The sequence below is a fragment of the Chiloscyllium punctatum genome, chromosome 7 (assembly GCF_047496795.1).
Source record: "Chiloscyllium punctatum isolate Juve2018m chromosome 7, sChiPun1.3, whole genome shotgun sequence".
Classification (NCBI taxonomy): domain Eukaryota; kingdom Metazoa; phylum Chordata; class Chondrichthyes; order Orectolobiformes; family Hemiscylliidae; genus Chiloscyllium; species Chiloscyllium punctatum.
The window spans coordinates 83,757,049-83,769,577 of NC_092745.1; the positions used below are offsets into that span (position 1 = coordinate 83,757,049).

The following is a 12,529-nucleotide window of genomic DNA, read 5'->3' on the forward strand; positions in this document are numbered from 1 at the left end:
TCTCTGACTGAATAAACTACCCCTGATATTTGTCCTAAATCACCCCTCAATTTAAAGCTGTGGCCCCTCATGTTAGCCTTCACCATCTGAGGAAAAAGGCTCTCCCTGTCCACCTTATCTAACCCTCTGATTATCTTATACGTCTTGATTAAGTCACCTCTCAACCTTCCTCTCTCCAATGAAAACAGCCTTAGTTCCCTCAGCCTTTCCTCATAAGACTTTCCTTCCATACCAGACAACATCCTAGTAAATCTCCCCTGAACCTTTTTCAAAGCTTCCACATCCTTCCTAGAATGTGATGACTAGAACTGCACGTAATACTCCAGGTGCAGCCTTACCAGTGTCTCGTACAGCTGAAGTATGACCTCATGGCTCCAAAACTTAATCCCCCTACCAATAAAATCCAACACAGTATATGCCTTCCTAACATCCCTATCAACCTGGGTGGCAACTTTCAGGGATTTATGCACCTGGACACTTAGATCTGTCTGCTCATCTGCACTGCCGAGAAATTTATCATGAGTCCAGTACTCTGCATTCATGTTACTTCCTCTGAAGTAAACTACCTCACACTTTTCCACATTAAACTCTATTTGCCACTTCTCAGCCCAGCTTTGCATCTTATTGATGCCCCTCTGTAACCCACAACATCCTTCGGCACTATCCACAACTCTGCCTACCTTAGTGTTGTCTGCAAACCCATCCCTCTACGCCCACATCCAGATCATTTATAAAAATGACAAACTGCAGTGGCCCCAAAACCGATCCCTGCGGCACACCACTGGTAACTGAGCTCCAGGATGAACATTTCCCATAACCGCCACCCTCTGTCTTCTTTCAGCTAGCCAATTTCTGATCCAAACCACTAAATCACCTTCAATCCAGAAACTCTGTATTTTGTGCAATAGCCTACCATGTGGAACCTTATCAAACGCCTTACTGAAGTCCATATAAACCACATCAATCGCTTTACCTTCATCCACCTGTTTTCTCGAAGAAGAGTGTGAAGCAAAGTTTGTGAGTCACAATCAAATAAAGTGCAAGCATCTGTTTTCTTGTTGGTGTCATACAAGTAGCCATACTTGTATTGCTTATTACACTCATTTATCCATTGTTAATGATGTGAATAACATTTTTCCTCCAATGTATTTCAAGATTGTAGAGACAAAGTACACACTGGAGATGAAGAGTGTTCATGAGTGCTTTATCGTGGAGAAAGAGTTGTATTAAATTAAGTGGAGATGTTCAGCTTTTCACTATTGACAAACAAAAGGGAGGTAGTGTTGGTTCAGCCTAAAATGGAAGGAATCAAGATAGCTTGTGGTATGGTTCTTGGATAAGTTCAGTTTCATGTGTGGAAGAAATAAGAGACCTATGGGTTACTGAGCTGGTTAATGGGAGGACTGAGCCATAGTTGGAGTGAAGGAAATACCAGAGGAGGTAAAGGCAGCCAGGTTTTTCACATGAGCATTTTGCCTTCAATATCTGATGCTACAATAGAGACCAAATGAAGTAAAATCATAATAGTTGGTTTGTGTTACTGAAGAGGAATTTGCAACAGTTACTTGATCTGCAGAATGTAATAAAATAACTTTGATTAGAAGGGGAGCAGTGGAGCCTCTTCAGATGGTGAGGTCCCATCTGATGGTAGACCACCAAGACATGCTTTCGGGTTCTCAGTCCTGGGGTGTGACTACTAGAGTTACGTGTGGTGGGTGATAAACAAGGATTTGGGAAGGATGGTAACGAGGCAGTTGTTGAATCATGCTGTGGCACCATTGTCATGACCATTGACAGATCAGAGGAGATAGAAATTGTAGTCTGAAAAATACTGTGAAGGTTATCTATAACAAACAAAATTCTGAAAATTTAAAATGAAATAAGATGTACTCTGGTATATAGGTTATGATGCGATATCTTCATGCTAATCTTTACAATCTTATTTTCTTTTAAATTTCATGGTCGCTAAAAAGGAAATAGCACATGTTTCACCTTCAAAATTCCAAATGACTCTTGAGATTTAATTAGTTGTTAGATTTCTCTTATTGTTCCAAAGAACTGTACAATTTAGTTGACTTTTCTTTCTTTTAGCTTAAAAAGGCCCTGGAAGACCTTAACGAAGCTGTGCTAGAAAAGGAGGAACTGGCTCAGCGCTGCCAGGAACTGGATATTCAGGTTAGTATGTGGAAACCTACTACGCATTGACATTTGTGAAATGCACCTGCCTAGCAGGAGTCGGTGGAGCATTTAAAATATAATTTAAAAAATAAGGGCCGCAATAATTTCAACCAGTGCTTATCTCCGTTTATATGGGACTGGAAGAAAAATTTTAATAAACTTTAAGTAACACTGTGCTGCGGGTGGTGAGTGTGGGACCTAGGTTGATGGTGAGAAAACAGATCAATCTGAGACTGGTACAGATCAAACAGTCAGGGCAGGAAGGAACAACGCAGAGAATAAGGTAGAACTGATCAATTAAACTGCATTTACTTCAACCCAAGAAGCCTAACAGGGAAGACCGATGAACTCAGGGCATGGTTAGGAGCATGGGACTAGGATAGAATTTATAGAATCCCTACAGTGTGGAAACAGACCTTTAAGCCCAAAAAGTCCACATTGACCCTTTGAAGAGTATTCCACCCAAACCCCTACCCTACATTTACCCCTAACTAACACATCCCTGAATGCTATGGGCAATTTAGCATGGCCAATTCACCTAACCTGCACATCTTTGGAATGTGGGAGGAAATTGGAGCACCTGGAGGAAACCCACACATAGATACAGGGAGAATGTGCAAACTCCACACAGACAATCGCCCGAGGCTGGAATCGAACCCGGGTCCCTGGTACTGTCCTGCAACGGACCTCTACGTTTCTACATCCTCAGAAGGAGTCATGTGTTCAACAAATGTTTTTTCTCCGCCATCTCGGACATAAAAGAACGCAAGTTAAACAAACTTTCATGTACTTTCCTCAATACACTGGTTTCCTTGAACCTTCTCCTGGCCTTTGGAACCATCCAGATGCCATTAACCACGCAGCCGCTCCTTCGACGATGCCGGGACGAATGATGCATCACTTCCGCCCCCGCTGCCGCCACTCAGACTGCAGCCACTGCCGATCACACCATCTCTGTGATCGCTGTCCACCCAACCACCTTCATGACTGCCGAGAAGACTACCACTGCCCTAACCTCTGTAGGATCCACCACCGCCCCCAACACAGACGTGATATCTACCTTATTCAACACTTCCATCACCACAGTTGCTGCCGCAGCAGTCACTTCCACCTCTAAAGATATCACTCATCTAGACATAGAATCTTCTATCGCCAGTGTCACTTCACCTTTATCCCTCTATGGTCCCAGATTAATGAATTCGACACCTGCTGTGACCTTGAACATTTCTTCCTCTGCCTCCACCCCTGGGCCTGTTTTTTCAACCAAGACTCCAGCCCAACCACCGAGGACCCTTTTGTCTCGCCTCCAACACACCACCCACTTGGACATCCCGTGCTGGGCTGTTACCTGCCCTTGGCCTCTTCATTTCTAACTGCCGCCTTGACATAGACCGCCTCAACTTGTGCACTCCCCTCACCCACTCCAACCTCCTGCCCACACAGCGCGCAGCTCTCCACTCCCTCTGCCCCAATCCCAACTTCGCCATCAAACCCGCAGACAAGGGGAGGCACAATAGTAGTGTGGCACACTGACCTCTACACCACTGAAGCCAGGTGCCAACTCACAGACAACAACTCCTACTGCCCCATTGATCATGACCTCACCTCCCATCACCAAACCATCATCATCAAGACCATCCACAACTTCATCACCTCTGAGGATCTCCCACCTACAGCCTCCTACCTCATTGTCTGTGAACCCCACACCACCCGATTCTACCTCCCACTGAAGATTCACAAACTTGACTGCCCCGATCGACCTGCGGTGGTCCCACTGAACTCCTATCTTCCTACCTCAATACCGTCCTGTCCCGCTTAGTCCAGGAACTCCCCACCTAAGTTCGTGACACTACCCACGCCCTTCAACCTCCTCCAAGATTTTCGTTTCCCTGGCCCCAAATGCCTCATCTTCACTATGGACATCCAGTGCCTGTACACATCGATCTGCCATGATGAAGGCCTCTAACCCTTCCATTTCTTTCTCTCTCGCCGTCCAAACCAGTACCTTTCTACCGACACCTTCATCCGCCAGGTGAACTGGTCTTCACCTTCAACAACTTCTCCTTCCAATCCTCCCACTTCCTCCAAAGGGGTAGCCATAAGCACCCGCATGGGACCCACCTATGTCTGCCTCTTCGTCGGTACGTGGAACAGTCCATCTTCCGCAATTACACTGGCACTATTCCCCACCTGTTCCTCTGCTACCACCTCATGCCAACACTTTCCTCCCCGACCTCAAATTTATCTGGACCGTCTTGGACACCTCTCTCTCCTTCCTGGATCTCTCCATCACTGTCTGGCGACTGACTAACCACAGAAATCTACTACAAGCCCACCGACTCCAACAGCTACCTAGACAACACCACCTCCCATCCTACCGTCTGTAAAAATGCCATCCCTTATTCCCAATTCCTCCGTCTCTGCCGCATCTGTTCCCAAAATGACCAATTCCACCTCAAAGACCCAGATGGCCTCCTTCTTCCAGGATCACAATTTCCCTTCCCACGTGGTTGAAGATGCCCTCCAACGCTTCTCATCCACGACCTGCACTTCTGCCCTCCAACCCCACCCCTCCTACTGCACCAAGGACAGAACCCACCCCCCCAGTCCTCACCATTCACCCCACCAACCTCCGCATAAATCGCATCATCCTTTGCCATTTCCGCCACCTACAAATGGACCCCACCACCAGAGATATATTTCCCTCCCTCCCCCCCCCCCCCCCCCTTCTCCACTTTCTGTAAAGACTGTTCCTTCCGCTACTACCTGGTCAGGTTCACGCCCCCCAACAACCCACCGACCCCTACTGACACGTTTCCCTACCACCATAAGATGTGCAAAACCGGTGCCCATATCATTCCCTCACCTCCGTCCAAGGCGCCAAGAGACCCTTCCACATCAGTCAGAAATTTACCTGTAGCTCTACCAATGTCTGTTGCACCTGATGTGGTCTCCTCTACTTCGAGGAGACAGGACACCTTGCAGATCAATTCAGAAAACATCCCTGGAACACCCGCACCTACCAACCCCACCACCCTGTGGCTGAACACCTAAACTCTCTCTTTCATGCTGTTAAGGACATGCAGGTCCTGGGCCGCCTCCACTGCCAAACTGTTACCACCCAACGCATGGAGGAAGAATGCCTCATATTCCGCCTTGGGACCCTTCAACCATACAGGATAAAATGTGGATTTCAACAGCTTCCTCATTTCCCCTCACCCCACATTATCCCAGTCCCAAGCCTCCAACTTGGCACCGCCCTCCTGACCTGTCCATCACTCCTCCCTCTGACCTATCACCTTCTCCCTCACCTTCATGCACCTATCGCTTTCTCAGATACCTTTGCCCTCAACCCTACCCGCCCTCCCATTTATCCATCAGATTCTGGCCCAGAAGCCTCATTCCTGATGAAGGGTTTATGCCCGAAATTCGATACTCCACCTAGATGCTACCTGACCTGCTGTTTTTTTTCCCCCCAGCAAGACGCTCTCAACTCTGACCACCAGCATCTGCAGTCCTCACTTTCTCCACTGTGAGGCAGCAGTGTTAACCACTGAGCCACCGTGCCACCATAATCATAGCAATTACAGAAATATTGGGGGGGGGGGAAAGGAGAGGGAGGGCAAGAGCGGAGGGGTAGTGCCATTTTTTGAAAAGGGATAGCATTACTGCTATACTGAGGGAGGATATTTCTGGAAATACATCCAGGGAAGTTATTGGGTGGAACAGAGAAATAGGAGAGGGATGATCACCTTATTGGTATTGTATTATAGATCCCCTAATAGTCAGAGGGAAATTGAGAAACAAATTTTTAAGGAGTCTCAGCTATCTGTAAGAATAATAGGGTGGTTATGGTAGGGGATTTTAACTTTCCAAACAGAGACTGGGACTGCCATAGTGAAGGTGCAAAACTTGACGTACATTTGGGAAATAAGGCAGGGCAGGTGACTGAGGTGTCAGTGGGGGAGCACTTTGGGGCCAGTGAGCATAGATCTATTAGTTTCAAAATCGTGATGAAAAAGGATAGACCAGATCTAAAAGTTCAAGTTCTAAATTGGAGGAAGGCTAATTTTGATGGTATTAGGCAAGAACTTTCAAAAGCTGATTGGGGATAGGTGTTCGCAGGTAAAGGGACAGCTGAAAAATGGGAAGCCTTCAGAAATGAGATAACGAGTCCAGAGACAGTCTATCCCTGTTAGGGTGAAAGGAAAGGCTGGTAGGTGTAGGGAATGCTGGATGACTAGAGAAATTGAGGTTTTGGTTAAGAAAAAGAAGGAAGCATATGTCAGGTGTTGACAAGAGAGATCAAGTATTTAGAGTATCAAGGCAGTAAGACTACACTTAAGAGGCAAATCAGGAGGGCAAAATGGGGACATGATAGCTTTGGCAAATAGGGTTAAGGAGAATGCAAAGGGCTTTTAAATATACATTATGGACAAAAATGTAACTAGGGAGAGAATAGGGCCCCTCAAAGATCAACAAGGCAGCCTATGTGTGGAGCCACAGGCAATGGGAGAGATACTAAACAAGTATTTTGCATCAATGTTTACTGTGGAGAAGGTCATGGAAGATATAGAATGTGGGGAAATAGATGGTGACATCTTGAAAAATGTCCATATTACAGAGGAGGAAGTTCTGGATGTCTTGAAATTCATAAAAGTGGATAAATCCCCAGGACCTGATCAGGTGTACCTGAGAACTCTGTGGGAAGCTAGGGAAGTGATTGCTGGGTCTCTGGCTGACCTATTTGTATCATCATTAGTCACATGTAAGATGCCGGAAAACTGGAGGTTGGCTAACGTGGTACCACTATTTAGGAGTGTGGTAAGGATAAGCCAGAGATGTATAGACCAGTGAGCCTGACATGGTGGTGGGAAAGTTGTTGGATAGAATCCTGAGGGTCAGGATTTACATGTATTTGGAAAAGTAAGGGCTGATTAGGGGACAGTCAACCTGGCCTTGTGCATGGAAAATCATGTCTCATGAACTTGATTGAGTTTTTTTGAAGAAGTAACAAAGAGGATTGATGAGGGCAGAGCGGTAGACATGTTCTGTATGGACTTCAGTAAGGCATTCGACAAGTTTCTCCATAGGAAACTGGTCAGCAAGGTTAGATTTCATGGAATGCAGGGAGATCTAGCCATTTGGATGCAGAACTGGCTCAAAGGTAGAAGACAGAAGGTGGAGGTGGAGGGTTGTTTTTCAGACTGGAGGCCTGTGACCAGTGGAGCCCCACAAGGATTGGTGCTGGGTGCACTACTTTTCATCATTTATATAAATGATTTGGATGTGAACATATGAGGTATAGTTACTCAGTTTGCAGATGACGCCAAAATTGGAGGTGTCGTGGACAGCGAAGAAGCTTACTTCAGAGTACAGTGGGATCTTGATCAGATGGGCCAATGGGCTGAAGAGTGGCAGATGCAGTTTAATTTAGATAAATGTGATGTGCTGCATTTGGAAAAGCAAATCTTAGCAGGTCTTATGTACTTAATGGTAAGGTCCTAGGCAGTGTTATTGAACAAAGAGACCTTGGAACGCAGGTTCACAATTCCTTGAAAGTGGAGTCCCAGGTAGACAGGGTAGTGAAGAAGGTATTTGGTATGCTTTCCTTTATTGGTCAGAGTATTGAGTATAGGAGTTGGGAGGTCATGTTGCGGCTGTACAGGACATTGGTTAGGCCACTGTTGGAATACTGCCTGCAATTCTGATCAGAACTAGAGGGCATAGGTTTAGGGTGAGAGGGGAAAGATATAAGTTGCTCAGGAGCAACTTTTTCACGCAGAGGTTTGTACATGTATGGAATGAGCTGCCAGAGGAAATGGTGGAGGCTGGTACTATTGCAGCATTTGAAAGGCATCTGCATGGGTATATGAATAGGAAGGTTTTACATGGGGCAGCATGGTGGCTCCGTGGTTAGCACTGCTGCCTCACAGCACCAGGGTCCCAGGTTCGATTCCAGCCTCAGGCGACTGTCTGTATGGATTTTGCACATTCTCCATGTCTGCATGGGTTTTCTCCGGGGGCTCTGGTTTCGTCCCACAGTCCAAAGATATGCAGGTTAGGTGAATTGGCCATGCTAAATTGCCCCTAGTATTAGGTGCATTAGTCAGAGGGAAATGGGTCTGGGTGGATTACACTTCAGAGGTTCGGTGTGGACTGGTTGGGCCAAAGGACCTGTTTCCACATTGTCAGGAGTCTAATTGTTCTGTCAATTCAGTGCATTGAATTTAAAAGGAATGATTTCTGTCTAACTATGTCTTGATTTAGAGCAGTAATTAGATGCAGAGCTACAGATGTTTGGTAGAAATTAAGTCTGGTGGGTTACAGCTCCTTTGATCTTTTGGGGTGAATATGGAGTGGATGTTTGTCGTAACTGTTCAAAGCAAGCAGTAGTTTTACGCGTGTATCTGAAGAGGACAAAGTGGGAACTGCACTATATTCTGGCCTGTAGTTATGCAAATATTTGAGTCTTTAGCACATTTAGTGAAATTGAGACAAAGCCTTAGGAGGACCTGCAGTGGGAAATATTTAAAAGAACCACACACTTAAAATGCCTAATGTGTTCATCTTTAAAATGTCCTTTTTATAATTTGTTTAGTTTCGTTCTGGCACTTAAACTTTCACAAGTCCTTGTAGTGGGTTGAATTGAATTGAATTGAATTTATTGTCACGTGTACTGAGGCACAGTGAAAAGCTTTGTCTTGCGAGCTATACAGGCAGATCACAGAGTTAAATAGCCATAGATAAGTAAATAATAGGTAAATAGCAAAAACACAAGTACAGGCGAATGTTACGTTTTTGTGAGTCCATTCAGTATTCTAACAACAGTAGGGTAGAAACTGTTGCGAAACCAGCTGGTGCCTGTGTTCAAGCTTTTGTACCTTCGCCCCAATGGTAGCGGTTGTACAAAAACATTGCCAGGGTGGGATGGATCATTGAGAATGCTGGCAGCCTTTCCTTGACAGCAGCTTGGTAGATAAATTCTATAGATGGGAGATTGGCCTTTGTGATCGTCCAGGTTAAGTTCATTACTCTCTGTGACTGTCTCCGATCTTGAATGGATCTTCATTGCCATACCAGGTAGTGATACATTCAGACAGAATGCTCTCGATGGCGCACCTATGAAAGTTGGTGAGGGTATTCGCTGTCATGCCAAATTTCCTCAGCTGCCTGAGGAAGAAGAGACATTGTTGGGCCTTTGTAATCAGTGCATCCACATGAAGAGTCCAAGAAAGCTTGTTGTGGAAGACCACTCCCAGGAGCTTGACACACTCCACTCATTCCACCTCTGTGCTGTTGATGTGTAGGGGGGTATGAGTAGCATTCCATGGAAAATCAATAATGAGTTCCTTGGTTTTGTGGGCACTGAGAGCTAGGTTGTTCTCAGTGCACCCTTTTTTCAAGGTCTTCCACCTCCCGTCTGTAGTCTGTTTCATCGCCATCTGAGATTCGACTGATTATGGTGGTGTCATCAGCAAACTTGTAAATGGCGTTAGTCTGGGTTTTGGCAACGCAGTCATAGGTATACAGTGAATATAGTAGGGATCTGAGTATGCACCTTGGGGAGCTCCAGAGTTGAGTGTTAGTGAGGATGAAATATTGTCCCCAATCTTCACTGATTATGGCCTGTGGGTCAGAAAACTGAGGATCCAGTTACAGAGAGTGGGGCTTAGTCTGAGATCATTAAGTTTAGTAATCAGTCTCGGATAATAGTGTTGAAGGCTGATCTGTAGTCAATAAGTCGGATTCTTACATAGCTGTTCTTGGTGTCAAGATGTTCTAGGGAGGAGTGAAGAACAAGTGATATGGCATCTGACATGGATCTGATGGTCCGATAGGCAAATTATAGTGGGTCAAGAGTAGTGGGCGAGCGGGAGTTGATTAATGCCATGTCCAGCCTTTCAAAGCATTTCATGACATTAGGGCCACTGGGCAGTCGTCATTGAGACATGCTGCATGAGCCTTCTTAGGTTACTTATATTTTTTAACCCCAAGTAGTACTTAATGGTTCTCAAGTGTTTACTCTTAGGAATCCTTTAAACTAACTTGTTTGGCTGAAATAAAGAAAAGAGGAAAGATGTTTTGCAAGTGAGGCTACCCTCTCTACCATGTCTTGCCTCAATGTTCACAAAGAGTGCTCACGTTAACACTGTTGAGAATGAAGAATGCTCTTCCCAATGATTGCTGCACTAGCAAATCCCTGGTGGTATTATAGTGACATGACTGTGACACATCTAAATAACCCTTACACTTTGGAAGGTTTTTCAGAAATCTTCTAATTTCAAAATGTCATGTTTTTCATTACCTTGCATATAAGAAATTAGGCCAGGATGATCAGGAGCTGACATCAGAATGATTGTCAAATTCTGATATCATGGATCTGAATCAGCAGATCTTTGCCATCTGTTGCAAGGGCATCAAGTGCTCATCATGTAATGAGGAGCTTCTACAGGGACAGAGACATTATGCTACATGGGACGTAGCCCTGAGAGTTGGCAAGATAATTGGAAGCCAGTTTCCTTTGTTTTTCTAATACGTTTGTTTTAAAAGTCTCCTGATTTTTAATGTATATTTTTTGATATATGATGGTTTTCTTTGTATAATAATGTTTATAAATGTGGATTAAATGTTGAATGACTGCAAAACATTTATTTTTCAGCAAGTATCAAATATGCCAATTGATTTTTCCTTACAATTGATTCCTTACAATTTCCTTACAATAAGATATACATTTCATGTATTTACTTGTTATATATAGATGCTGAATTATTTTCAAAAATTTCTGTCACATGATAAAGTTACTTAATGTTTTTAACCAAAAAGTATATTTTAGAAATGATTTGGGAATTGTCAAGTAGACAATATTTATTTATTTATTTATTTAGTTTTATAATTGATATTTAAATAAGCAGTACAAAAATATGGCATTGGTTTATTCAATCACAATGGCAAGAGGAGTGGCATAATGCCCTATTAGGTGAAATTTGAGTATAACTGGGCAGTTTCATTGCCTTGTGTATAGAGGCAGGGTGTTTCAATTCAAATTGTTTTATTCCATTTCCTGTAGCTTATTGCCTTTTTAACATATCTCTTGATTTCCATCAGGATGGAGGGGTTGTGGGGTCTTCACACAGAACTCCTGGAGGAGGAAGTTCTAAAACAGGGCAGAACATTTTTTTTTAAAGTGAATTTTTCCCCATGCGCTTCCAACAACATACCTCATCTTCAAATTTAAATTTTCCCCCTGTCACTTGGTGTGATGAATAAGCTTGCAATAAAAGTTGAGTTGCCATTTGGTGCAATGATGTAGTGGTTTTCAGATTGAAATGTTATGATTTACAAAAGTGATTATTAACGTGAAAAGCTTCCAATGGTAATTTAAAACTGAGCAAGGTTTATCTTCTGTTGTAGTTAATTAATTATGATTAACAATATGCTTTTAAAAATGAGCTAAGAGAATGCCATTTAAATCTTAATTTTGTGATTGCATCACTGTAAAGCTGTTCGAAAGTAGTAGTAGAACTGTTTAGTGGCAAATTATTTGATAAATAAGAATCATGTTAGAAATCTATATTATAACCTTACTGAAAACTCTTAATTTTGTAAAAGAAAGCTCTTATCCTGATCAAATGATTGGAGTGATTGAGGAGAAGATTAGCAGCATTTGTGTTTGTAATGTCTTTTATAGTTTCTGTAAATTGTAAATTTTTTTTCTCCGTGCCCTATCAATTCACATACTCATGGAGATACAGATCACACCACATATTGATTCTTCCTCCATCATTTTTCACAAACATTTATAGACCTTAAATAAAGTGGGGAAAAAAAGGTTTCTGATAAAAATTTTATGCCTCAAAATTACCTGGAATATTCACCTGGTTTTAATTTATTTAAGTAAAACTATACTCTTGATCAGCATTTTTCTAAAGAGGGCGATTATAATAAACTTCCTGTGGAACCTGATTGTGTAACCCTATCTTTTGTGGATGTGAAAAATAAAAATGTTTGAACCCAAGGTCAACATATTGGAAAAATAAGTAATTGAGATTTTATCCTTCTCATTCCAAAGCCTACCATTTTTGTTTGTGTGTTTTTTTTTATCCCAGCTGAATTGTTCTGTAATTTCTTTTGGTTTTGACTTACGTGTGTTAATAATGACCTACCATGATTTCAAAGCTGCACCTGGAAAAATAAACATTTCAGTCAGGGATTGAGCTGTGAAATGACGTTCCAGGCTTTTTATTTCATGAGCACTGGTTTAGACAGCGGGCTGGATTCTAGCTCCCCTGATGGCAGGTTTAAAGGCAGATGGCATTCCATCATCAAACCTTCCTGCTTTGTTCTCATT

General features: G+C 43.3%; 1 protein-coding gene across 2 annotated transcripts in view; it reads left to right on the top strand.

Annotated features, from left to right (window-relative positions):
- hook1 (hook microtubule-tethering protein 1) overlaps positions 1–12,529 on the top strand; it is an 87,690-nt gene that overhangs the window by 30,792 nt on the left and 44,369 nt on the right. For both annotated transcript variants that reach the window (XM_072574229.1, XM_072574231.1), the window contains one exon: positions 2,092–2,175. In XM_072574229.1, the coding sequence (XP_072430330.1) occupies positions 2,092–2,175 (84 nt within the window). The remainder of the gene's footprint in view (positions 1–2,091; positions 2,176–12,529) is intronic.